This window comes from Lipotes vexillifer, unplaced genomic scaffold (assembly GCF_000442215.2).
Source record: "Lipotes vexillifer unplaced genomic scaffold, Lipotes_vexillifer_v1.1 scaffold2648, whole genome shotgun sequence".
NCBI lineage: Eukaryota > Metazoa > Chordata > Mammalia > Artiodactyla > Lipotidae > Lipotes > Lipotes vexillifer.
Window position 1 is genome coordinate 195,426 of NW_006793424.1, and position 27,602 is coordinate 223,027.

At 38.7% G+C, this 27,602-nt stretch overlaps 1 protein-coding gene across 1 annotated transcript in view; it reads left to right on the plus strand.

The window, feature by feature from the left end:
* The window catches only part of RNF17 (ring finger protein 17), a 110,123-nt gene that overhangs the window by 15,390 nt on the left and 67,131 nt on the right, over positions 1–27,602 (plus strand). The window contains exons 7-15 of the mRNA XM_007466345.1: positions 8,045–8,216; positions 9,423–9,499; positions 9,772–9,846; positions 14,024–14,334; positions 16,763–16,921; positions 20,966–21,155; positions 22,413–22,581; positions 24,209–24,399; positions 25,528–25,669. Of these exons, the coding sequence (XP_007466407.1) occupies positions 8,045–8,216; positions 9,423–9,499; positions 9,772–9,846; positions 14,024–14,334; positions 16,763–16,921; positions 20,966–21,155; positions 22,413–22,581; positions 24,209–24,399; positions 25,528–25,669 (1,486 nt within the window). The remainder of the gene's footprint in view (positions 1–8,044; positions 8,217–9,422; positions 9,500–9,771; positions 9,847–14,023; positions 14,335–16,762; positions 16,922–20,965; positions 21,156–22,412; positions 22,582–24,208; positions 24,400–25,527; positions 25,670–27,602) is intronic.

The following is a 27,602-nucleotide window of genomic DNA, read 5'->3' on the forward strand; positions in this document are numbered from 1 at the left end:
GCCCGGCGGCCAGGGCGCGGGGCCCCAGCCGCTCCGCGGCATGTGGGATCTTCCCGGACCGGGGCACGAACCCGCATCCCTTGCATCGGCAGGCGGACTCTCAACCACTGCGCCACCAGGGAAGCCCCTATTTTTAGTTTTTTAAGGAACCTCCGTACTGTTCTTCATAGTGGCTGTATCAATTTCCATCCCCACCAACAGTGTAGGAGGATTCCCTTTTCCCCACAGCCTCTCCAGCATTTATTATTTGTAGACTTTTTGATGATGGCCATGCTGACCCATGTGAAGTGATACCTCATTGTAGTTTTGATTTGTATTTTTCTAATAATCAGTGATGTTGAGTATCTTTTCATATGCCTGTTGACCATCTGTATGACCGTCCTCTTTGGAGAAATGTCCATTTAGGTCTTTTGTCCATTTTTTGATTGGTTGTTTTTTTTTTTTTAAGATATTGAGCTGTATGAGCTGCTTGTATATTTTGGACATTAAGCCTCGGTTGATCACATTGTTTGCAAATATTTTCTCCCAGTCCGTAGGTTGTCTTTTGTTGTCTTGTTTATGGCTTCTTTTGCTGTGCAAAAGCTTGTAAGTTTGATTAGGTCCTATTTATTTTTGCTTTTATTTCTTTTGCCTTGGGAGACTGACCTAAGAAAACACTGCTTCTGTGGCTTGTCTTTTCACTCTCGATAGCATTCTTTGATCCAAAAAAGTTTTTAATTGATAAAGTCCAGCTCATCTGTTTTTTCTTTTGTTGCCTGTGTTTTGATGTCATATGCAAGAAATCATTGCCAAATCTAACATCATGAAGCTTTTCCCCCCTGTGTTTTCTTCTAAGAGTTTTATAGTTTTAGCTCTTACATTTAGGTCTTTGAGTCATTTTAAGCTAATTTTTGTATATAGTGTAAGGAAAGGATCCAACTTATTCTTTCGCATGTGGGTATCCAGTTTTCCCAGCACCATTTGTTGAAAAAACGGTCTTTTCTCCATTGAATGGTCTTGGCACTCTTGTCAAAACTCAGCTGAACCGTATATGTGAAGATTTATTTATGAGCTCTCTATTCTGTTCCATTGGTCCATCTGTCTGTCCTTGTGGCAGTAGCACAGTTTTAATGTGGCTTTGTAGCAAGTTTTGAAATCAGGATGTGTGAGCTCTCCAACTTTGTTCTTTTTCAAGGTTGTTTTGGGAGTTTAGGGTCCCTTGAGATCTCATGTGACTTATAGGATGGGCTTTTCTATTCTACATGAAACATCATTGGGATTTTGATAGGGATGGCTCTGAATTGTAGATTGCTTTGGGTATTGACATCTTAACAATATTAAATCTTCTGGTTCATGAACGTGGGAGATCTTCCCATTTTGTCTTCCTTAATTTCAGCAGTGTTGTGTAGTGTACAACAAGTGTACAAGTCTGTTGCATCCTCGGTTATGTTTATTCCTGAGTATATTCTTCTTTTTATTCTGTTGTAAAATGAATTGTTAATTTCCTTTTCGGACTGTTCATTGTTAGTGTGTAGAAATGCATCTGATTTTTTGTGTGTTCGTTTTGCATCCTACATCTCTGCTGAATTCGTTTATTAGACCTACTAGTATTTTTGTGGCATCTTTACCTATAAGATCATGTCATCTGCAAAAAGAGATCATTTTCCAACTTCTTGTAAATTTGGATGGCTTTTATATCTTTCTTTTTTTTTGCCTATTTACTCTGGCTAGAACTGACAACGATATATTAAATAGCAATGGCAAAATCTCATACCCTTTTCTTGCTACCGTTCTTAGAAGAAAAGCTGTCAGTCTGTCATCGAATGTAATGTTAGCTGTGGGTTTTTCTTACATAACCTTTATTATGTTGATGTAGTTTCCCTCAATTCCTAATTTGAGTGTTTTTATCCTGAAAGGTGTTGAGAATGTCACATCCTTTTTCTCTTATCATTTGAAAGGACCCTGTGGGGGGATTTTTACTTGTTTCTGTTAATGTGGTGTATAACATTAATTGATATTCATATGTTGAAGCTTCCTTCATTCCAGGGAATAAATCCCACTTGACATGGTGTGGTATTCTTTCACTATACTGCTGATTCAATTTAGTAGTATTTTATTGAGGATTTTGCATTAATATTTGTAAGAGACATTGATCTATAGTTTTCTTATAGTGTTTTCATATGGCTTTGGTATGAGGGCAATGCTGGTCTCATAGAATAAGTTAGGAAATGTTTTCTCTGGCTCTTCAGTTTTTTGGAAGAGTTTGAGGAGGATTGGTGTTAATTCTTCATAAAATTTTTGGTGAAGCCATCTAGTCCAGGGCTTTTCTTTTTGGGGAAGCTTTTGATTACTGATTCAATCTTCTTACTTTTTTTTGGTCTGCTCAGATTTTCTATTTCTTCATGATTCAGTGTTGGTAGGTGGTGTGTTTCTAGGAATTCATCCATTTCGTCTAGCTTATCCAATTTCTTGGCATACAGTTATTTACAGCACTGTTTTCAAATATTTTTTGTCTGTAAAATTGATCATCCTATGCCTACTTTATTTTTGATTTTAGTTAGTTGGCTCTTCTCTTGTTTTCCTAGATAGTGTAGCTGAAAGTGGTCAATTTTGATCTTCGGTTTTTTTATTTTTCTCTATTTTATCCTATTTATTTACTTATTTCCACTCTAATCTTACTACTCCTTCCTTCTGCTAGCTTTGGGTTTAGTTTGTTCTTTTCTGGTTCCTAAGGTGTAAAGTTAGGTTGTTGGTTTGCCATGCCTTTTTTAATGTGTTTACAGCTGTATATTTCTCTTTTAGCTCTGCTTTCACTGCATCCCATAAATTTTGATACTTTGTTTTTCCATTTTCGTTTGGCTCAAGATATTCTCCTTGTGTTTTTTTTCCTTTGATCCATTTGTGTTTAGGAGTATGTTATTTAATTTCCACATATTTGTGAATTTTCCAGTTTCCTTCTATTACTGATTTCTAGTTTCATTCCATTGTGATCAGAAAAGATACTTTGTATACTTTCAGTCTTTTAAAATGTATTAAGAGTTCTTTTTTGCCCTAGTATGTGGTCTAACATGGAGAGTGCTCCATGTATGCTTGAGGAAGATGTGTATTGTCTGTCATTGGATGGAGTGGTTTTTTGTTTTTTTGTTTTTTTTTTGGCAGTACGCGGGCCTCTCACTGTTGTGGCCTCTCCCGTTGCAGAGCACAGGCTCCGACGCGCAGGCTCAGTGGCCGTAGCTCACGGGCCCAGCCACTCCGTGGCATGTGGGATCTTCCCGGACCAGGGCATGAACCTGCGTCCCCTGCATCGGCAGGTGGACTCTCAACCACTGCTCCACCAGGGAAGCCCTGGGTGGAGTGTTTGTATGTTAGGTCCAGTTGGTCTACAATGTTAAGTAGTCTGTTTCCTTACTGATACTCTGTGTGGTTTTTCTGTCTACAATAGGAAGTGTAGGATATTGAAGTCTCCACCTATACTTACAGAGCTCTCTCTTTCTCCTTTATTACATCAATGTTTGCATCATATATTTTGAGCCTCTGATGTTTGGTACATATGTATTTATAATTGTTTTATTTTATTGGTGAATTGACCCTTTTATCAGTCTATAATGTCCTTCTTTGTCTTGTAACAGTTTTTGACTTAGTGTCTATTTTGCCTGAAATTAGCATAGCCACGCTAGCTCTCTTTTGGTTACTATTTGCATAGAATATCTCTTTCCATCCATTCACTTTCAACCTATCTTTGTCTTTAGATCTAAAATGACTCTCTTATAGACCTAACTATATGCTGTCATTAAAAAAAAAAAACTCAGGCTTCTCTGATGGTGCAGTGGTTAAGAATCCACCTGCCAATGCAGGAGACACTGGTTCGAGCCCTGGTCCGGGAGGATCCCACATGGTGTGGAGCAGCTAAGCCCATATACCACAGCTACTGAGCCTGTGCTCTAGAGCCCATGAGCCACAACTGCTGAGCCTGCGTACTGCAGATACTGAAGCCCAGGCCCCTAGAGCCCGTGCTCTGCAACAAGAGAAGCCCGTGCACCACAACGAAGAGTAGCCCCCACTCACCACAACTAGAGAAAGTCCATGTACCACAATGAAGAACCAACGCAGACGAAAATAAATTAAAAAAAAAAAAAACTCACTTCCACTCTTTGCCTTTTAAAATTTTTTTATTTTTATTTTTGGCTGTGTTGGGGCTTCGTTGCTGCACGTGGGCTTTCTCTAGTTGCGGTGAGCAGAGCTTATTCTTTGTGGTGTGTGGGCTTCTATATATGTCTAGTAGCTTTTTTTGTCATTCATTTTCTCTGTTACTACCTTCTTTTCTGTTTATTTGATTTTTTTTTGGTGGTGACACATTTTGATTCCCTTCTCATTTCTTTTTTGCATATTCTATAGTTAGTTTTTTGTGTGGTTATCATGGGCATTACAAATAACATCCTCACATCTATTTTGAATTGAAGCCAGGACAACTGAATTGCATACAAAACCTCTACATTTCCACCCCTTCTTTATGTTTTGTTGTCACAGTTGCATCTTTATACATTGTGTATCCATTGACATAGCTTTATAGTCATTTTATGTATTTGTTCTTTAAATGCTGTGGAAAATACAGAGGAGTCATAAACCAAAATTACAATAATAATACATTTTGTATTTGCCCATGTATTTACCTTCTCCAGAGATGTTGATCTTTCATTTTAACCTGAAGGATTCCCTTTTGCAAAAAACCCCGAATGATCTGATTTAAAAATGGACAGAGGGACTGAATAGACATTTTTCCAACGAATACATACACCTGGCCAATGGGTACCTAAAAAGGTGCTGAACGTCACTAATGATCAGGAAAATGCAAATGAAAACCACAATGAGATATCATCTCATATCTGTTAGTATGGCTATTCTTGAAAATACAGGATATAACAAATGGTAGCAAAGATGTGGAGAAATGCAAACCCTTGTGTATTGTTGTTGAGTATGTAAATTGGTGCAGCCACTGTGGAAAACATATGGAGGTTCTTCAAAAAATTGAGAATCCACTAATTCTAATTCTGGGTATTTATTCGAAGAAAATAAACATGCTAATTCAAAAAGATATATGCACCCCTGTGATCAATGCAGCATTTTTTACAATAGCCAAGATAAGGAAACAACCTAAGAGTCCATCAATGGATGAGTGTTTAAAGAAGATGTGGGGTGTGTGGGTGTGTGTACACACACACACACACACACACACACACACACACAGATGTCTTTGTATGCCATGGAATGTCACACAGCCATTAAAAAGAAGGGAATCCTGTCAGGCCCTAGATGCGGAGAACAGATTGGTGGCTGCTAGAGGTGGAGACAGGGGTGGGCGAGGGGGGTGAAAGGACGCAGGAGGTGCCGCCTCCCAGTTACAAAATAAGTGTGTCATGAGGGTGCGGCGCAGAGCGTGTGGCCACAGTTACTAGCATGGTGTCACGTATTTGAGAGCCACCAAGAGAGCAGGTCTTGAACGTCCTTGTCACAAGAGAGAACTCTGTAACTATGGTGGTGGATGGCAGCTGGACATTTTGCAGTATATGCAATTATCAGTTCATAATGCTATACACTGAAATTAGCACAATGTCATATGTCAACATACCTCAGTTTTTTAAAATAAAATTTTTTAAGTTAAAATTAAGTTTTGAAAAAGAGAATTGGGCATTTGCAAAAACAGCCACCTCTCCCAGTCTTTGCACACTGTTTGCCTGTGCAGCTGAGTTTTTGGATCAGCCTGGGTGAAGGCTTAAGGTACTTTGAGGTCTTCTCTGAACATGTATCTTGCATGAGTGTGGCTTGTTTGACTCCTTTGTATTCTTAGCTCTTTACAATGTCTTAATTTCCTAAAGCATCTCACCCCAGCTTCTCCTTTGAGCCTCAGGCGGGCTGTTGTGTCTCTGTATCTGTGGTCTCTGTTGCCATAGCACCTGTAGCTGTTAGTCTCTCTGCAGCCTTCCCAGCCCACTTTCTCTTGCTGCCTGAGTTCCACATTAGGTAAAACAGCTCTTCAGGCAGCCCTCAGACAAATGAGGACGTTGCGAATAAGGTTTGCTGCGGCCCCTTCGGAGGGAAAGCGTTGGGAACTGCGCTGCTGGCTCCAGACCAGGACTGCACCACGCTGAGCAGGGGTCTGGGCGAGGTCAAGAAATGAAATTTCCTACTGATTTGACTGTGGGTTTCTCTCAGTTGCACATTTGCTTCATTGCTGTATACCTTTGTCCACTTCCCAGAGTCCTGTAAGATTGTTTTAACCAGTCTTTTGCTCTCATTTGAAATCTCCATTGGGGAACTAGGGCTTAGGGTTTCCTAGTCTGCCATTTTGCTGACATCACTCCCTGGGCATGATTTTTTTAGGAATCATCTGGAACTTACCAGAGTGACCACTTATCCCCTAAAACAATGATTTGCATAAAGTGTGTATATAATTACTAAAAGTTTTTTGGAATACTTTTTCACCTTCAGAGCCTTGTCGCATTCTTATTACTCTTCAGTATGGCAAACTCTCCTTTTTTGAGGCCAGATTTGATTTTGAGGAAATCGTTTTATTTAATTGATGAATAAGCAAGTTAGACACTATAATTTTTGGTCAAAATATCTTAATTTCCATAATAATTAATTCCACTGTAGACAGAAAACTTTGAGAAATGAGGCACAAATAATGAAATAACTCTGTAAGCTTCGTAAGTGATTACTTTGAAGATTACAGTTAATCGCTACCTAAGTTTGGGTATAGTTAATCGCTACCTAAGTTTGGGATTATAGTTAATGGCTACCTAAGTCTCATTTTTTATATAAATTTATTTATTTTTAATTTTTGGCTGTGTTGGGTCTTCATTGTTCCGCACGGGCGTTCTCCAGTTGTGGTGAGCAGGGGCTACTGTTCATTGCGGTGCACGGGCTTCTAATTGTGGTGGCTTCTCTTGTTGTGGAGCATGGGCTCTAGGTGCAGAGGCTCAGTAGTTGTGGCGCACGGGCTTAGTTGCGCTGTGGCATGTGGGATCTTCCCAGACCAGGGATCGAAACCAGGTCCCCTGCGTTGGCAGGCGGATTCTTTTTTATTTTTATTTTTTTGCGGTACGCGGGCCTCTCACTGTTGTGGCCTCTCCCGTTGCGGAGCACAGGCTCCGGATGCGCAGGCTTAGCAGCCATGGCTCACGGGCCTAGCCGCTCCGCGGCATGCAGGATCTTCCCGGACCAGGGCACGAACCCGTGTCCTCTGCATCGGCAGGCGGACTCTCAACCACTGCGCCACCAGGGAAGTCCTGAAGTCTCATTTTAAATTCGTGTTAATATGTATCTGCTTATGAAATTCTAAAATGTCTAGGTAGGTCCTTGTGAGAAATGAGTACAGATATGTCTTTGTAATGGCACAAGTGACTGCAAGCAAGATAGCCAGGATTTTTCTTTCTTTCTTTTAAAAGTGATAGAATCGTCTAGTGTCTGTCATGCCTCTGCGGTTCTGTGACAGCTGTATCTGTGACATGATAACTGTATCCTTCTACAAAATTTACCTTTTTTCTATTTATACGTACGTAGCTTTCAACTATAATAGATTTCAGGGCTTCCCTGGTGATACAGTGGTTAAAAATCCGCCAGCCAATGCAGGGGACACGGGTTCGAGCCCTGGTCCGTGAGATCCCACATGCCGCAGAGCAACTAAGCCCGTGCGCCACAACTACTGAGGCTGCACTCTGGAGCCCATGAGCCACAACTACTGAAGCCTGTCCACCTAGAGCCCGTGCTCCGCAACAAGAGAAGCCACCACAATGAGAAGCCTGTGCACTGCAACGAAGAGTAGCCCCCGCTCACCACAACTAGAGAAAGCCCGCGCACAGCAACGAAGACCCAATGCAGCCAAAAATTAATTAATTAATTATTTAAAAACTGTAATAGATTTCAGTTCAATTGAATGCCTCACTAACCATGTTATTTTAGTTCATAAAGTAGTGAATTTACCTTCCCAATACTGTTGAGTTACTTTAAATTTACTTTCATAAAAATGTTTATGAAATACTGAAAAATAACTTTATCTTAAATGAAGGAAAAAGAACCTGTGTGAAGAGGTAGTAAGAAATACGGATGATTACTTATCAAATATAATAACGGCTAAAAGATACATTGAAGTGAAAAAAAATGATTTGGATGCAGCTATGAAGATAGCAAGAGAATTAAAATCCACACCTTCTCTAAGAATATACTGTGACCTCAATCAGGTAGTTTTAACAGTTCATAATGTGAATTATTTCTGTGGTGACTTATATTACCTACTTTGGAATATAATATTTAAGACTTAACAAGAAGAATTTATTTTTCAGATTATCCTAATTTGTATTGGCATCAATTTAGAATTCTTAGGTGTTTGAATTCTAAGATAAACATTAATAAACTTGTTTGGCCTTTTATTATATTTACCACTTAGGGAAATGGTGCAGTAAAGTCTTTATAACACACAGTCTGAGAACAAGTAGGATGACTTGGAGTCGAAAGTTGTTTCTAGGTCAGTTGAATAAAAAATGAGGACAAGTAAGAGTAGCAAAGTAAATAGGACTATTTTCTTTTTATAAACAGTTAGGTATGACTGTCAACTCTTGACTTAGAAACTTATCAAGATGCCATTTAGGTTTTTCTCCCAGCCCCGAGCTGTGCACCTCAGGAGACAAGGTGATTCAACTCTGCCCTGTCATCTAATCATGTGCCTAGAATTAGGCAGCAGTAGAAACATGTTTCTTACGAGATCGTTTGGCAGGATGGGGTTAACCATTGATCCTCTTGGCTGATTTGTCTTGCGCCCTTGGGGTGTAGATCCTACTCTGTTGTCTTTGAATCTTCAGGGCCTCATTACCCATAGATGATCAGATATTTGGATTAAACTGAAGTATAAAATAGAAGCCATTGGTTTACCTGCCTGCAGAGTCTTGAACTTTGAAGGAGAAGAGTTTGCCACCATCTCACTTGGCCAGGCCTCCCTCCAGCTGTAGTTCTAAGAATAGTAATAGTTCCTGTGTATTACATGTGAGGCATTAGGAGGTGAAAAAAAGTAAAATTTGGTCTTTACCCTAGTTAGCTGCATTAGGAAGATGGGGCTGGGGGGGGAGAGAAACGTTTGAGGACAGCAGTGCAGGTGCAGAATGAATCTGATCAGAATTTTCCCTGATCATGTAGCTGTATCGCATTTATTAACTAGTGCCTTTTGTTATCTGTTAATACATATCTTCAAAAGATTTTAAATTTCTTTTGGGGAAAAATTCATAAACTCTTATTTGCATCCTTCCCTTTTCTTGCCTAAAATCAAACCCTGAGCACATTAATTAGTGAAAATACCTAAAGGGTATAGTTTTTTTTCTAAAATCTTACTCTGTTTCAACGGTATTTATAACAAAGCAAAATGCGCATGAGTGATACTTCTCTTTTGATTTTAGATTATCTGGACTTTGAAATTAACATTTGAGAGTGAATTGTCACAAGTCAGCTCTCTAAAACTAAGGAACTCTCCCAAGTAAGTAAGTTATAATTCAGGAGAGCGTGGTAATTAAATATAAAAATGTATTAGGCTAGATTTATTAAAATAAGCAGTTATAAATTGAAATTTTGGGTCAAAAAATGTTTCCCAAATTAGCAACCAAATTAAAATAAGTGTAATTTGTGATAAATTAGAAAGTTATTTAAATGTTTTGTCTTTCAGAGTTTTTCATGTTAGCAACTAATTTTTATTAGGGAAAGTAATAAACTTGTATTAGAACATTTTTTATGCTAAGTATTTAATTTTAGGTTGAATATGAATTGCAGTGAGATCATCTGTATGTTCAACAGTATGGGAAAGATTGAATTTGAGGATTCAACAAAGTGAGTATGAGAATGGCAATATGCTATTAGTGTCTGACATGGTGTAAGGGACAGAAGTATTATTTGAGACAGAAAAATTGATGTTCAGTGTAATATTTATGATTCAAAACTTGAAAAATAATATAAAGGGCAAAATGGTTACTATCAGTTAAATTCCACATAAAATATTTAAGAATTAAAAGACCTAGAAGGGGTCAGTGTTCAATAATATATGTTAGAGTCATCCTTTTTTTCATAAATTTATTTATTTATTTATTTATTTTTGGCTGTGTTGGGTCTTCGTTGCTGTGCGTGGGCTTTCTCTAGTTGCGGCGAGCGGGGGCTACTCTTTGTTGCGGTGCGCGGGCTTCTCACTGCAGTTACTTCTATTGTCACGGAGCACAGGCTCTAGGCGCATGGGTTCAGTAGTTGCAGCATGTGGACTCAGTAGTTGTGGCTCATGGTCTCTAGAGTGCAGGCTCAGTAGTTGTGGTGCCCAGGCTTAGTTGCTCCGCGGCATGTGGGATCTTCCCGGACCAGGGGTCGAACCTGTGTCCCCTGCATTGGCAGGGGGGTTGTTTTTTTTTTTTTTTTTTTTTGCTGTACGCGGGCCTCTCACTGTTGTGGCCTCTCCCGTTGCAGAGCACAGGCTCCGGACGCGCAGGCTCAGCGGCCATGGCTCACGGGCCCAGCCGCTCCGTGGCATGTGGGATCTTCCCGGACCGGGGCACGAACCCGTGTCCCCTGCATCGGCAGGCAGACTCTTAACCCCTGCGCCACCAGGGAAGCCCGGCAGGCGGATTCTTAACCACTGTGCCACCAAGGAAGTCCTCCAAGTCATCTTTGAGATTCATTCATTCAGCTAGCATTGAACACTGATGTTGTGCTAGGCACTAACACCCTAGATACTGAGATTTATGCAGAGAAGTTAAACTAAGTAGACAGTGATACACATAAATAATAAAGTATATAATTGCTGTGATAGTAGTTTGTGCAGAATTTAATGGAGATGCAAAGGAAGGAATGATCAGTCTTTGAGATGTAACGGGTCTTGGAAAGAGGAGATTTTATTTTCCCTCATCCATGAAAAATGAGTAGCAGTTGGAAAGGAGGACAAAAGGGAGGCAGGCATCTTTGCAGAAAGAACTGTATGGGTAGTGAGATCACATACTACATTCAGGGACCTGCATGTATAATTCCATACGGCAGAGGATACCTAGAGGCTGAATCCTAAAGACTTTGTTGTGTAGTGGTATTTGGACTTTATTTCTTAGACCTGTGCTATCCAATATGGTAGCTGCTAACCACATGTGGTCATTTAAATTTAAGCATAAATTAGTTAAAACTAAATAAAATGAAAAATTCAGTTCTTTGTTTGCAGTAGCCCCATTTCAGGTGCTCAGTAGCCATATTTGGTTAGTGGCTGTCAGATAGTGCAGCACAATTCCATTATTGCAGAAGGTTCTGTTGGACAGCACAGCTGTAAATAATAGAAAGCCACTAAAAGATTTTTAGCATGAAAGTAAAAATAATTAGGTTATATTTGTAGAAGATAACTCTAGTGACCATAGAGGGTTCTTTGGAAGAATATGAGGCCGGAGGCTGAAGGATGGGTTAGGCTGTTATATAAATAGTCTCAGCAAATGATGAGAAACCAAATGTAGGTAGTAGCACTAGAGAGGAACAGATAATGACAAATGCTGAATAGGGAAAAGTGGTGTAACTTAGTAACTGTTTGGGTGTGGGCAATGAGGAAAAGGGAAGCATCCTCAGTGATTTATAGGTCTATATTTGGTGATGTATTGTGGTATTATTCACCAAGTTTGGAAATACAGGAAGAAAAGAAGTTGGGAGGGCGAAGATAGTGGGATATGTTGAGTTACTGTTGTTTACTAGGTATCTCAGGAGAAATGTCCAGAGGAAAGTGAGCTGTATGTGCTGAAACTTAACAGGAGGTTCTGAATTTCATTCTTGGTTTAGGAGTAGTCAGAATGTAAATGGTTTAGAAACCCCCAAAAGAAAATAAGTTTATTCAGTTGTAGGTGGTATGACTCCTAAGGAAATCGTTCCCCAACAAGCATCACGTTCATTATTCTGAGGAAATAATGAGGTCCAGCCCACAGCCTTACAAGCTCAGAAACAGACATGAGCAGATCTTACTCTAAGCCAGGTAAACTCATGTAAGCCAAGTTCAGAAAACTGACTTATAGTCAGAATGCCAGTTTATTAACTTAAGGGGCAAATATAATTGACACAGGGACTAGAATACTTATGTTGGCATTCCTTTCCAATATCCAGACAGACACAAGAAGCCAAATCATCAGAAGTTGCTTTGTTTGAGGTGTTTTCCAAATAAAGGGAATAAGGTTTATTGAATAGCTGAACAGTGTTGGTCCTGGACAGCCCGCTACATTCCTTTCCCCCCAGGGAAGACCTTGCCAGAGGCCTCAAGTACAGTCCTTTCGCTCAGCTCATCTTCCCCACATGTGGAGCCCTGGCCTCTATTTGCCTCTGTGACTTGACTTTTTGCACTTTCGTGGATGATCATCCTTTCCAGTCAGTACGTTCTTCTAGATATTTTCATAACTTGAATATGGTTACTATCAAATATTTTTAATACCAAAGGGTATTTTGTCTCTTTAAGAGTCTGTATTGATCTTGCCTTGGTTTTAAATTTAACTCAGAAGTCTTTTAAACTTTTTCCTAGTTTTTAGGGAAAGTATCACTGTAGCCTTCCTCTACTGATGATGGGTGGTAATTAAAGAATGGGTTTGCCCGGTGAGAGCAAGTATTGAAGTGCGTCAAGGACAGTGCCCTGGAAAAAATATTAAATTTTAAGACAGGGAAAAGGTAATCTGCAAAAAAACAAAACAAAACCAAGAAGGGGTAGGAGAGAGTGGTGTTCTACAAGTAAGAGGAGAAGTCTGTGAGACAGGTTGGTTGGCGGCATTAAATGTCTCAGTAAAGCCAGACAAGAGTTACTGTAAAAAGAAATGTTTTAGATTACAGAGTTGTCAACCTATATGAATCCTCAGAAGGTGTTTGGACCTTTAGTCAGTGTGTATTAAGAGATGGGTAAGTTAGGTCTGCTGAATCCAGTTGGCTTTTTAGGTTCTTATTTCTGATTTCATTTGGCTTTTTTTTTCCCCAAATTTATTATTTATGTTTGGCTGCGTTGGGTCTTCATTGCTGCACGTGGGCTTTCTCTAGTTGCGGCGAGTGGGGGCTACTCTTTGTTGCAGTGTGTGGGCTTCTCGTTGCGGTGGCTTCTCTTGTTGTGGAGCACGGGCTCTATGCATGCAGACTTCAATAATGGTGGCTCATGGGCTTAGTTGCTCCTTGGCTGTGGGATCTTCCCGGACCAGGGCTCGAACCTGTCTCCCCTGCATTGGCAGGCAGATTCTTAACCACTGCGCCACCAGGGACGTCCTCATTTGGCTTCTTAAATGGTGATCTGTGAGGAAGCTAAATGTGTCATGGATTAACGAAAATTAAAGCTTGTGGGAATCTCATTTTTTTGATAGAATATCTATACTTTTAGATTTGACAGCCCATATCTGTGTGGATTTATGAAGAATATAGAAAAATTTGTAGAATAGTGGCTATTGAATAATCATACCCAGAGGATTCAGACTGATGGTGATTTTTATCCTAGATGGAGGTTTCTAGTAATTTTCTCAGGATTGTACCTCTCACTGCTTCCTACACTTTATTTTTAAGCCAGTGAATTAAAAGAAGAAATAATCTTAGCATAGTTTAAAATCAAACACCTAAGCCAAATTAAAATTTGGATAATTGAAACTGAAAACCTATATCCACTGTCCTTTTAGGATCAGATCATTGTGATATGACTGTATATCAAGTTCTTTCTTCAGGTTCTCATTGATTTTACCTCTTGTTGACCTTTTAAAACCCTTGAGCTTGCTTGGGAGTGGGCAGAAGTTTCGGGATAATGGAAATGTTCTAAAATTAGATTGTGGTGATGGTTACCTGACTCTAAATTTAGTAAAAATTAATTGGATTTTATAGTGTGTAAATTATAACAATACAGCTGTTTAAAAAAATACCTGTGGGACACCTATACAACTTTAATTCTTTGTATGTGTCACAGTACTGTCATATGGAAAGGAAATGGTTTTAAGGTGGTTATAAAAAATATTATGAAATGATTTAAAGTAGCCTCTGTATTTTTAAACAGATGTGATCCTCAAGAAAGTGAAATGGGACAGAATGTTCAAAAGAAATATAATCATAAAAAGGAATTTTCTTGTAGTGGTACATACCCATCACTAGAAAAGAAAAAGGTTGACGTTTCTATCCAAACTAGTGAAGCCCCCCCACCAACTCCTTTGCAACGGGAAAGCAGTGATACGCACTTAGAAGCAAAACACTTCCCGCCACAGAGCGAGGTTGTTGCAGTAACCCCCTGTGAAACCCTTGCTGCTCTGCCTCAGGCGGGACCGAGCCCTGATGTGATCATCGAAGAAGTCATCGAAGAAGACCTGGAAAGTGAGTGAAAATAGAAAAGCAAGGAAACAATATATTGTGTCTGGAATTAGAAACGAAGTTAGTACCTTTTTGTCCCTGTACTTAACAAACATATTGCTATTATCTTACACCTCATTCTGAGTTAGTCTGTTGATTCCATGCCCCTACTTTCACATTTTCCAAAGTTAGGATAATTTTTAATGCAATAATATAGCTAAACTCTAATATTTGGTTTAATTAGGGTGTTTGACTTTTTAGTGTTCCACATACAATTCTCTATAAAAGATGAAAATACTATAAATAAATGACAACCATATTAGAAGCAGTCTGATGACTTTGTTCTTAAATTTAAGAACAGCATATCTTAAATCTTTGTTCTGAGATACAGTCCTTTGTAAAATGAACTAGCATGAATGTAGTAGCATCTGTTAATAATGTTTGTTAACATTTAAATGTATCATAATTGTTTGATTAGATTTCCAACGTTGGTGTTCACCCCACCAACATCAGGGTGAGATACTACTGTGTGTAGTTACATTGTCAGTCTTCTTTAGGACCATTTTCAAGATCTTTGGTTTTCTCCTCCCCTCTGCTCCCAGTCTGTTTCATTGACTGAGTTTCCAGAATGGTATTTTGAATACAAAAAAAAAGGACATGCTGTTTTCTCTCATTTCCACAATATTATTATCACGGATTATCTCAGTGAGTTAAGAGAACTATCAGGACTTTGCCTGCTGATACAAGGGGGTCTTGCCCTTCCAGTCTTTTGCTCATTCAAGTACAGCTTTTTAAACAGTATGTTAAGTATGCCATTGTCAGCGTAATAAAACTAGTAACAGTTGCCTTTATTTTCTCTCTTGACGAAGCATGCTTCACAGATTATCTTGTGGAGACACCTAGATATCCAAAAGAGCCTCTTCAGAAAAAATCATCTGTTCCTTTTGGATCAAAAGCAGGTACGTTAACAACTCTGAACTTGATGCAGCAGAGTTGATACATAGTAACTCTTATGGAGAGGGAGGCAGTGAGTAAAATGAATTTTACTAATAACTAAAACTTAGTTATTTATTTATTTTTGCCATGCTGCACGGCTTGTGCGATCTTAGTTCCCCGACCAGGGATCAAACCCAGGCCCACAGCAGTGGAAGCGTGAGTCCTAACCACTGGCCCTCCAGGGAATTCCTAAAATGTCTTCCTTTTTACTGTTATAAGTTCTGGCTATTACTGGCAAAAATATTTCTGAAATTTATAACACTTCTCTCAGCTGTCTCCCCAGCTACACATACTTATCTCTTTACCTCATCCTCAGTATGGGTATTATTCTGTGTGATCTGTATTGGATAGGTAAAATGATCTATTTGTTCAGTTTTTATCATCTATCTATACTTCAGTTCCTCCTAGTCTTTGTTCTTTAAGCATTTTTACTAGATATACTAGGACACCTACATTGTTCAAAAATTAAATATATATGTATTAAAATACCCTGTGAACCTTTTCCCCTAACCTATTCCCATTCCATTTGTCTCTTCCTCCCTTCCAGTTTCTTTATTCATATTTGAACAAATACACATATATTATTTTTCTAATTCTCATTTTTGGTTGTTTTTGTACACAAAACATAGCATGCCGTATACACTGCAGTGTTTTTTTAATTCCTTTCTTTTTTCCTTTTTTGTTTTTGGCCACATCACATGGCATGCGGGATCTTAATTCCCCAATCAGGGATCGAACCTGTGCCCCCTGCAGTGGAAGTGTGGAGTCTTAACCCCTGGACGGCCAGGGAAGCCCCTTAATTCCTTCCTTAACATTATATTCTGGAGATCTTTTCATATCAGTAGAAACACTTGGCTTAATTACTGCTGTATACAAAAAGTTTCTCACTGTCTTTTATTCTGCCCCACCCTTACTTCCACCAAAACACACATATCTCCCCCTAAATGCTGCTCAGTATGTTGTCTTTCCCAGACTTTTTTTCATACTTCTCCAGCCTGATTTAAGATTCAAAGTGGCTATATTAGTTCTTTCAGTTTAGTATAGTTTAAACAGGATTTTGTTTCTATATTAGAAACATCGTTATCAATGGGGTTCTGAGTTCCAATTATGTTTATAAATAAATTCTGAAGTTTTGTTGTAATACAGTAGAGTTACAGCATATACTCTGACTTTAGAACCTAACTAACTACTTGAACTTCAATTCCACTTATTTAACATATTTTGCAAATAAAAAAGGTTTGCAGTTCAGGTTGCTAAAGAAATCATTGTGGAAGTGGGATGTGTTTGTTTTATCAGTCTAGTTACTGTTTGGGGTTTGGGTCACCTTTTGTGGGCCCAGGTATTCTAGAGTTTGCAGTGCTACAAGACACATTCTTTCAAAGGATACTGCATTCAGTTTCTGTGAATTCTTGCCTGAATTTTGGCTTATTAATGTGATTTAAATATTCTCATCCAGGTTCTCCAGAGCTAGTTTTTGTAAGCCACGTAGTACATCCTTGCCACTTCTACGTTCGGAAGTATTCACAAGTAAAAGATGCAACAGTATTGGAAAAGAAGGTGAATCAGTTTTGCAGTAAGAGTGTGTACCTTGATCCTTCAGACGTTTTGGAGCTAGGTAATGAAATATTACTCTCAGTTAAAATATGAAGCTTCTTTAAATATTGTAATATTGGCCAACCCATATAGACTTCTTGTAATACAGATTTGTGCGAGCATAAAGGTTTTGGAATTATTTAACATAAGTTAAATTTTATTTAGGTAACTTAGCTGAGTAGTAAAATGAACTGGGTTTTGTTTTCTGCTCAGAGATACCTAGTAGTAATATTATAGTATACAGTATACATAATTCCAGTATTTTTAATTTAAAAATGATTTTTAAATATTTTTAGTATCATTTGCCAAGTTTAACTGGAGCCATACTAATTTGGAGCCTGCTTTCTTTTTTTTATGTTCTTTTCCATTATGGTTTATCACTGAATATTGAATATAGTTCCCTGTGCTATCCAGTAAGACCTTGTTGTTTATCCATTCTACTTACAATAGTTTGCATCTACCAACCACAAACTCCCACTTCATCAAATACCAAATATGGTATTTGTCTTTCTCTTTCTGACTTCACTTAGTATGATAATCTGTAGTTCCATCCATGTTGTTGCAGATGGCATTATTTTGATCTTCTTTATGACTGAGTAGTATTCCATTGTATATGTGTACCACATCTTTATCCATTCGTCTGTCAGTGGACATAAAATTGACTGTTGAGTGAGATATACACAAAAACTCCATTATGGAGTAAGGTGAGATATTTTTTAAATTACAAAACCCATGATGGGTTATATCATTTGTCCCCTCATCTCCAGAGAAAAGTATTCCTCTAAGTGTTCCTTATAGTATGACTACCATCCCTTGCTGTCTACATGTGAATGTTGAAGATGTCGTTGAACGCCTGAGTGAGATAGATGCAGGGGAGTGGCATCCATTTCCTAGGGTCACACAGAGGGTAGTTGGTAAATTTAATCAGTCCATCTTAATTCTAAGGCTGTGTGTAATTGGCTGTAATTTAGGCTTTCATTACAAACGTTTTCCTTGTAACACTTGAGGAAATTTGATTATACTCTGTAATAAGATGAAGCTATGATTTGTTTGATTTATTAATAGGGCATTTTTCTCATTCTGTTAATATCAATGCCTATATATAACTAATACCAAAAATTACTATATTGTCTGTTCAGCTTTATATAGTTGGGTTTTTTTTTTAATTTTTTAATTTTTTGGCTGCGTCGGGTCTTGGTTGCAGCACGTGGGACCTTTCATTGCAGTGCGTGGGCTTCTCTCTAGTTGTGGCATGTGGGTTTTCTCTCTCTAGTTGTGACGCGTGGGCTCCAGGGCACGTGGGCTCTGTTGTTTGTGGCACTCGGGCTCTCTAGTTGAGGCACATGGGCTTAGTTGCCCTGTGGCATGTGTTATCTTAGTTCCCCGACCAGGGATTGAACCCACATCCCTTGCATTGGAAGGGGGATTCTTTACCGCTGGACCACTGGGGAAGTCCCCATAGTAGTTCTTTAAAAGTGTTACTAACTCTCAGCTCATCTTTGTAGCTTATCAGAATATCAGAAGACTAGGATCATCATATACTTCTGATAAAAATGAATAATAATTTTTAAAGTTAAAAAATAGTGTTTAGGGACTTCCCTGGTGGCACAGTAGTTAAGAATCCTCCTGCCAGTGCAGGGGACACGGGTTCGAGCCTGGGTCCAGGAAGATCCCACATGTCACAGAGCAACTAAGCCTATGCATCACAACTACTGAGCCTGTGCTCTAGAGCCTGCGAGCCACAACTGCTGAAGCCTGTGTGCCTCGAGCCCGTGCTCTGCAACAAGAGAAGCCACCACGGGACTTCCCTGGTGGCGCAGTGGTTAAGAATCCACCTGCCAATGCAGGGGACATGGGTTCGATCCCTGGTCTGGGAAGATCCCACATGCCGCGGAGCAACAGCCTGTGTGCCACAACTACTGAGCCCGCATGCCACAACTACTGAAGCCTGCGCGCCAGAGCCCTGCTCTGCAACAAGAGAAGCCACCACAATGAGAAGCCCGTACACTGCCATGAAGAGTAGCCCCCGCTCGCCACAACTAGAGAAAGCCCTCGTGCAGCAATGAAGACCCAAAACAGCCAAAAGTAAATTTAAAAAAGAAAGAGAAGCCACCACAATGAGAAGCACTTGCACCTCAACGAAGAATAGCCCCCACTCGCAGCAACTAGAGAAAAGCCCGTGTGCAGCAACAAAGACCCAGCACAGCCAAAAATAAATAAACAGAATAAATTAATTTTAAAAATCGTGTTTAAATTCTGAATATCTGAGGAGGGAAGAGTGTAGCGTTAAACTTAATTTTTACGGCTGCAGATAATTCTCTAAATTTAATACATGAACAAAAGAGCTCAGTTTAGATTTAGAAAATGTTCTAAGAAAGCCAAAAAGTCATCCTTTAAGTTGTCAAGGATAATTATTATTTCAAGGTAGATATACATGATTTAAATACTCATTTATCGTTTTTCTTTCAATTTTTTTATTTTTGGCTGCATTGGGTCTTCGTTGCTGCATGTGGGCTTTCTCTAGTTGTGGCGAGCAAGAGCTACTCTTCGTTGCAGTGCACAGGCTTCTCATTGCGGTGGCTTGTCTTGTTGCGGAGCACGGGCTCTAGGCGCATGGGCTTCAGTAGTTGTGGCTCACAGGCTCAGCAGTTGTGGCTCACAGGCTCAGTAGTTGTGGCACACGGTCTTAGTTGCTCCAGGGCATGTGGGATCTTCCCAGACCAGGGTTCAAACCCGTGTCCCCTGCATTACCCTGGATTCTTAACCACTGTGCCACCAGGGAAGCCCTTATTTATCTTTCAAGAAATTAATGGTAAGAGAAGAAATGTAATATAATGCTTTAGCAGAGTATTCTGTTGTTCCCTTTTCCTACCTGTGTTCTTCATTGTGAAGAACAACAGATGACTTCAATAGACTTTTATCTCATCTATTGCAAGAAAGAATAGTTTAATAGCGTATAGTTTAAAACTAAGAATATTGGTTATATGGTATATCAGCATAAGAGAAGGGTTGATGACAATCTCAAGGCCAAAACAGATGTTTTGGTAGAACTTAAAAGGTTGCCCTGATGTGCCTCTCAACTATCCTGTTTTTATTAGCATGTATAGAGGGGATTATACAGCATCTCTCTGTATATAATCAGTGATCAAGTCATACCAAGTATATTTCTGATGCTAGCCGAGTTTTTAAGAGGATGGGCTCTAAGACTACCTGGGTTCTCTTCCTACCTCTTCTAAGTAGCCATGTGGCTTGGGCTGGGTTTTCAGCCTCTTTTTGCCTAGTTTCCTCACCTGTGGGATGGAAGCACCATCTCCATGGGGTTGTTGTGGCGAGGAGGTGAATTCAAACATAAAATACTGAGAACATTGCTGAGCCTATAGTAAAAATAAAAATTCTTTCTAACTGGATCTTTTTTTCTGGTTATTAATTTGTAATTTATCTGATCCCTCTATAAGGGAGGACCATAAGGTCTTCCTCTGCTGCTTGGTCCTTGGTTCATCTTCCCCTTCTTTGAACTCCATTGTGTATTAATTTCTTCATTTTGGCCTTTCACACTCTCCCTTTCTTGGTTTCTTTACTTTCACTCCCCTTTTACCAAGAGAATGTCATTGCTGCTTCCTTTACGCTACTAAAGTATCTTATAGATTTCAGTATCTATATATCTGTACTTGCATGTGTGTACATGCACAAGGATAGGTCTTTATTGTTATAAGTACAGTGTATTATAGTCACTTACTTGCCTGTCTCCTTTCCTTTCTTGAGCTTCTTGATAGCAGGACGGTCTTACTCATCTTTGTTATAGTTTATAAAACACAGGTCCTCAGTAAAGGACTGCTGGCTTTGTTTTCTTTGTTTTTACCTCCCCGTCTAGGACATAAGTTTCTGTATAACAGAAACTGCCAAAATACACTACCTTTTAATCCCTCTCATAGCACTTGACACAGTACTGTATCATCAGTTAATAAATTAATTAATTCTTAGTGGTGGAACTAACGTACATGTTTGTAAATTAGAGCTAATTAGATATTCTTCTTCATAAACATAATGATTTGTCTCCATCATTTAGGTGCAAGAATATTTGTCAACAGTATTGAAAATGGAATGTGGTGTCGAGGAACTATTACTGAATTAATTCCAATAGGAAGTGAAAGTATTAGAAAACCTTGTATTCAAACCAAATTCTCAGTCCACAAAGTTGCACTAATACAAATATTCATGGTAGATTTTGGAAATTCTGAAGTCCTAATTGTTGCAGGGTATGTTATTTTATAATTACTATGTGTTCCTGGTCTGCTTAGAAACACTTGTGATGGGGGAGGGGGGGAGATACTAAAGAAGAAAGAAAAGTAGGAAGAGGTAGAGGAATAAGTTATCCTTCTTCACTTCAAGGCATATACCTTTTATTTTGCTCTGTAATTTGTCTTACCAATTACTAAATGAGTAAAGTATTAGCTATCAGTGTTACTAGATGGGGAGCTTGGAAAAGGAACTTTCTGATGTTTCAAACTTAAATGCTCTTCTATATAGCCTCAACGCAGGAAATGAAGCACAAAAATGGTTCTTTTAAGTAAAATGTTACAGTTAGTTGCCAGATGATTGAGTAAAATTTTTAATCATATGTCCATAATTTCATTATTGTATGTTAAAGTGCCATAGTGTCTAATTCTAGGTGTTCAAAACTGTTTCCCTCAGTCTTCTAGGAAAATAGAACAAACTGAAAATGTTCTTCTAGTAAGGACCAGTATTAACTCTTGCATGGTCCCTTTATTAAGCGGTCATAGCTTTATAAATAGATTTCTGTTTGGGGGTGTCATGATGCCTTTTAAATTTAAACCAAATAGGTATATGAAAGACAATCCAGATGAAAGCAGTTGAGATTTATTTCTATAGGTAGAAACAGTGTCTGTGTTTATAAAAGCTAGATTAAATCTATATAGTGAGATAGTATAAATCGGAATATAACTTTCTAAGAGAAAAATACCGTATATTAACACATTTATATGGAATCTAGAAAAATGGTACTGATGAACCTAGTGGCAGGGCAGGAATAGAGATGCAGACGTAGAGAATGGACTTGAGGACACAGTGGGGGAAGGGTAAGCTGGGACGAAGTGAGAGAGTAGCATCGACATATATACACTACCATGTGTAAAATAGATAGCTAGTGGGGAGCAGCTGCATAGCACAGGGAGATCAGCTAGGTGCTTTGTGACCACCTAGAGGGGAGGGATAGGGAGGGTGGGAGGGAGACGCAAGAGGGAGGAGATATGGGGATGTATGTATATGTATAGCTGATTTACTTTGTTATACAGCAGCAACTAACACATCATTGTAAAGCAATTATAATCCAATAAAGATGTAAAAATAAATGAATAAATAAATTTTTAAAAGAGTATAACCTCCTAGAAGATTTAACTTAAAGAGTATCCTTAGAAATGCATACCTTTTGTGGGGTAAGGCAAGTTTGGGCTTGAAGCATTATTTTCAGTAAATATTGCTTGAATTCTTCCCAGAGTTGGTGATACTTATGTGAGATCAGAACACATTGCTAAGCAGCATGTTGCACTAAATGACTTGTGTCTGGCTCTGAGGAAGTCTGAGCCATATATTGAAGGGCTGCTGAAAGACATCCAGCCATTAGCACAGCCATGCTCATTGAAAGACATTGTTCCACAGAATTCAGTAAGTGAGACTTAAATTATTTCTTATTCAGGGGCCAAATAGTCCAGTTTTAGCTATGCATTGCTGATCAGATTACTGAATGTAAGTTCAGTTCTCTTGTTAAATACATTTTGTATAATAAACTATTGGTGCCAGTAAAAAAGGAAATGAACTTCAGTTTCTACAATTAGAATCGTTCTTAATGGGAAATTGAGTTGGATATGCATATATGAACATGATGATAGGTGAAATATCCAAGTAAACCATAAAATTTTGGAGTCAAATATGGAGAGAAAAATAAATTTTAAATGTTATGTGGTATGTGTTTCCATTCATTTCTTCACTATTTCCATGGCCCTTTGCTCACTGCTTATAGCCTATATTGCATTCTGCTTTGTGTTATTAATGAATATTTATTTCCCAGAAAGATTTAAAACTCCTATGAGACAGAAATTGTGTGTAAAAATACTTATTAAGCAGTTATATTATTATAAAGTCTGTGAAAGCAGGAGTCTGCACCTTTGCTCATCTTTGTATTCCAACACTTAGCAAATCACTGAGCACGTAGTAGGCATTCAGCAAATATTTGAAAGAATGAAATGAATAAAAAAGTAAAAGGAAACACGTAAACATAATAGCCCTGGTATTTTCCTCAAAATGGGAAAATTATTTTGGCTTTAATTTTATCTTTTTTTTTTTTTTTTTTTTTTTTTTTTATACACAATGTATTTATTTATTTATTTATGGCTGTGTTGGGTCTTCATTTCTGTGCATGGGCTTTCTCTAGTTGTGGCAAGTGGGGGTCACTCTTCATCGCGGTGCGCAGGCCTCTCACTATCGCGGCCTCTGTTGTTGCGGAGCACAGGCTCCAGACGCGCAGGCTCAGTAATTGTGGCTCACGGGCCCAGTTGCTCCATGGCATGTGGGATTTTCCCAGACCAGGGCTCGAACCTGTGTTGTCTGCATTGGCAGGCAGATTCTCAACCATTGCGCCACCAGGGAAGCCCTTTTTGCCTTTTCTATTCTGAGTGGGCTTTACTTTTATACTCGAGTACAAAATCTTTAGATGTTTTATTTTTAAGGAATGTGTAGTTTTGGCCTGTGAAATTTACTTTAGGTATGAGTACTTAAAGTTTCAAAGTTCAGTGAGAAATTTTCTTTTCAGTGGGTATTTTTCCTTATTGTTTAAGTAGCATTTACCTCATATATTGCTAGTAATGGAAACTAAGTTACCTGGTAATGATTGTAAATATCTTTAATGTACTACATGGCTTCCATCATGCTTTCAAAATTACCTTTTGGATTTCATTGTTTAAGTGGAAAATTCGTATATAATAGTTGTTTTATTTTTAAACTTTTATTTATTATCTTGATATTAATATTCAGAAGTAAAACTAAGTCCTGAAGTGCAACAGCTTATGGTCACCTTGAGACCATGTTTATAAAATCTAAGTGTGATCCGTACATTGTGCATACATAAAGACTGTCCTTGGGTTTGTGGGCCCAGCTGCTTCGAAATATCTTTGGTTGGTTAAGTGCCTTTGTTCGAATTTGCAGGCTTTGGCTGTTAGAAAGCTAAATCTACAACATTGTACCATTAGAGCTAATCATAATTACTGAATACATTGGAATTTTACTTTTTCCACAGACTGAAGGCTGGGGAGAAGAAGCTAAAATAGAATTTTTGAAAATGGTAAATAAGAAGGCTGTTTTGATGAAAGTTTTTAAAGAAGAAGATGGCGTGCTAATTGTAGATCTGCAGAAGCCACCAGCAAATAAAATAAGCAGTGATATGCCTGTGTCTCTTAGAGATGCATTAGTTTTTATGGAACTAGCAAGGTAGGTAACTTATTAAAATGTTAATATTTTCAAGGTTATAGCTATAAATTGGAACAGCAGATTTTACCTTTAAAAAATATGGGCTCTGGGGCCTCCCTGGTGGTGCAGTGGTTGGGAGCCCGCCTGCCGACGTGGGGGACACGGGTTTGTGCCCCGGTCCGGGAGGATCCCACGTGCCGCGGAGCAGCTGGGCTCGTGAGCCGTGGCCGCTGAGCCAGCGCGTCCGGAGACTGTGCTCCGCAACGGGAGAGGCCACAACAGTGAGAGGCCCGCGTACCGCCAAAAAAAAAAAAAGGGGCCCTAAAGTGAACTGTAACATACACTAAGAGGGCGCACCAAATCCTAACCACTAGACCACCAGGGACATCCTAACATACTCGAAGAGGTTAAAAATATTGCTGTCAGTTTTCTAAGTACGGTTGTCTGTGAAAATTGCATTCAGATCATTTGATTTAAGGAAATAGAAAAATTAAGGTAGCTCAAAATAGAAACGATTGGCAGATACGGACAAGTAGCTCCACTAGGGTGTCAAGAATTACAGTTTAACAGTTCTTACATTTTCTAACCTTTGGAATAAGATAATGATCATCACTCTATATTTAATGTATGAATCTAGAGTAGATACTTAAATTTCTCTCCTTTCTCATCTCTGCTGAACAAAGTAAGATGACTAAGTAACCACAGAGATAATGGAAGATACTACTTTCTGTCCTGAGCAATTACACGACTCTGGAAGTGACCCAAATAGATTCCATTCTGGAAAAATAAAACTTAAGTTTTATTGGAGCTGAAAGGGGTCACAGAAACCCCTCAGCTGGCCTTTCTGATTGCTACCATAGATGCTGGGTATTGTCAACCAAAAGAGTAGAAACTTTGAGTAGAACATACAGGCCCAACTCACAAATGTTCCAGCACAAACTTGAAGGTTAATTATTGAGTTTTGAGACTTGACCTCTTATTTATCCTGGTTTGATAGTTGGAGACAATACTAAGAAATGTTGTAAGTTAGAAGAGAGAAGTTGGAAAAATACTCTTGGTAGATAAATCAGTATGTGTGTAAGTCCTTTCTTCAGATGATTTCACTGAGAGAAGAGAGACTTAACGGCTCTTGCTTACGCTTTTAATTAGGTTTAGGTCTCAGTTGCCAAGAAGTCACTCTGAAAAAAATACGACTTTACACTATCATCCACCTCTTTTGCCTAAGGAAATGACAGATGTTGCAGTTACGGTTTGTCATATAAATAGTCCTACTGATTTCTATCTTCAGTTGGTAAGTATATAGTGGTCCTTTGAGACAAAGTATTTTTTCAAATTTTAAGTAGAAATTTATAATGGAAGTGAGTGCCCAGTATGAATTTAGAGCAAACCACTATCAACCTTCTGTAAATTTAAGTTGCTTAGTAGTTTCTTGTTTTTAAACAAGAAATTCACGTGATTCATAGTAAATTGAAGGAAATCTTTATCCGGCAAGTTAGTGAAGTATGGAGGGGAAGGAAAATGAAGGATCCCTAATGGGTAAATGTTTCTTGCTACCTTTTGAAATCTAGAAACCAGGCGAGCACATAGAGCTGGCAAATCAAAATAAAATGATAACACCTGCTTCTGATAATGTATGAGAGTTTACTTATTATTCCTAGGTAATTTTCTGAATTAGAATACCAAAATAGATTCAGATTAAAGGCATTCATAGAAAATTTTGGATATATGACTGATGGGTCTGTTTTAGATAGCTGCCAGCATTAAGGTTTATCTTTATTGATCTCTTTGTGTCCATGCTTTATGTGTCACACAAAGCATTATGGCCCTTAGAATGAGTTAATTCCAGTCCATTGGCCATTTTTGAATTGGATTATTTATTTTGCTGTTGTTGGGTTATAGGAGATCTTTATACATTATGGATATTAATCCTTAATCAGATATATCATTTTCAGATGTTTTCTCTTATTCTGTGGCTCACCTTATCACTCTCTTGATAGTATTCTTTCAAAAAGGTTTTAATTGATAAAGTCCAGTTTATCTACTTTTTCTTTTTGTTGCCTGTATTTTGATGTCGTATCCAAGAAATCATTGCCAATCTAACATCGTGAAGCTTTTCCCCCCTGTGTTTTCTTCTATGAGTTTTATAGTTTTAGCTCTTAGGTTTAGGTCTTTGAGTTATTTTGAGCTGATTTTTATACATGGTGTAAGGGAAAGGTTCATTCTTTCTCATTTGGATATCCAGTTTACCCAGCACCGTTTGTTGAAAAGATGGTCTTTTCTCCATTGCATGGTCTTGGCACTCTTGTCAAAACTCAGTTGACCATATACGTGAATGTTTATTTCTGGGCTCTCTATTCTATTCCATTGGTCCATCTGTCTGTCCTTATGGCAATAGCACGCTGTTTTTTTTGGTTGTTTTTTTTTTTTTTTAATTGAAGTATAGTTGATTTACATGTGCCAATCTCTGCTGCCCTGCAGAGTGACTCAGTTATATACATATATACATCCTTTTTTTTTTTTTTGCGGTACGCGGGCCTCTCACCGCTGTGGCCTCTCCCGTTGTGGAGCACAGGGCCCCAACGCGCAGGCTCAGCGGCCATGGCTCACGGGCCCAGCCACTCTGGCATGTGTGATCCTCCTGGACTGGGGCACGAACCTGCGTCCCCTGCATCGGCAGGCGGACTCTCCACCACTGCGCCACCAGGGAAGCCCTACATTCTTTTTTAATATTCTTTTCCATTATGGTTTATCCCAGGAGATTGAATATTGTTCCCTGTGCTGTACAGTAGGACCTTGTTGTTTATCCATTGTAAATGTAATAGTTTGCATCTACCAACCCTAGACTCACAGTCCATCCCTCTGCCTCTCACCCTCCCCCTTGGCAACCACAAGTCTCTGAGTCTATTTCCGTTTTGTAGATAGGTTCATTTTTGCCATATTCTAGATTCTACATGTAAGTGATATCATATGGTATTTGTCTTTCTCTTTCTGAATTACTGCACTTAGTATGATAATCTCTTGTTGCATCCATGTTGCTGCAAATGGCATTATTTTGTTCTTTTCTATGGCTGAATAGTATTCCATTGTATATATATACCACGTCTTCTTTATCCTTTCATCTTTCGATGGACATTTAGGTTGTTTCCATGTCATGGCTATTGCGAATGGTGTTGCTATGAACATAGGGGTGCATGTATCTTTTTTTTTTTTTTTTTTTTTTTTTC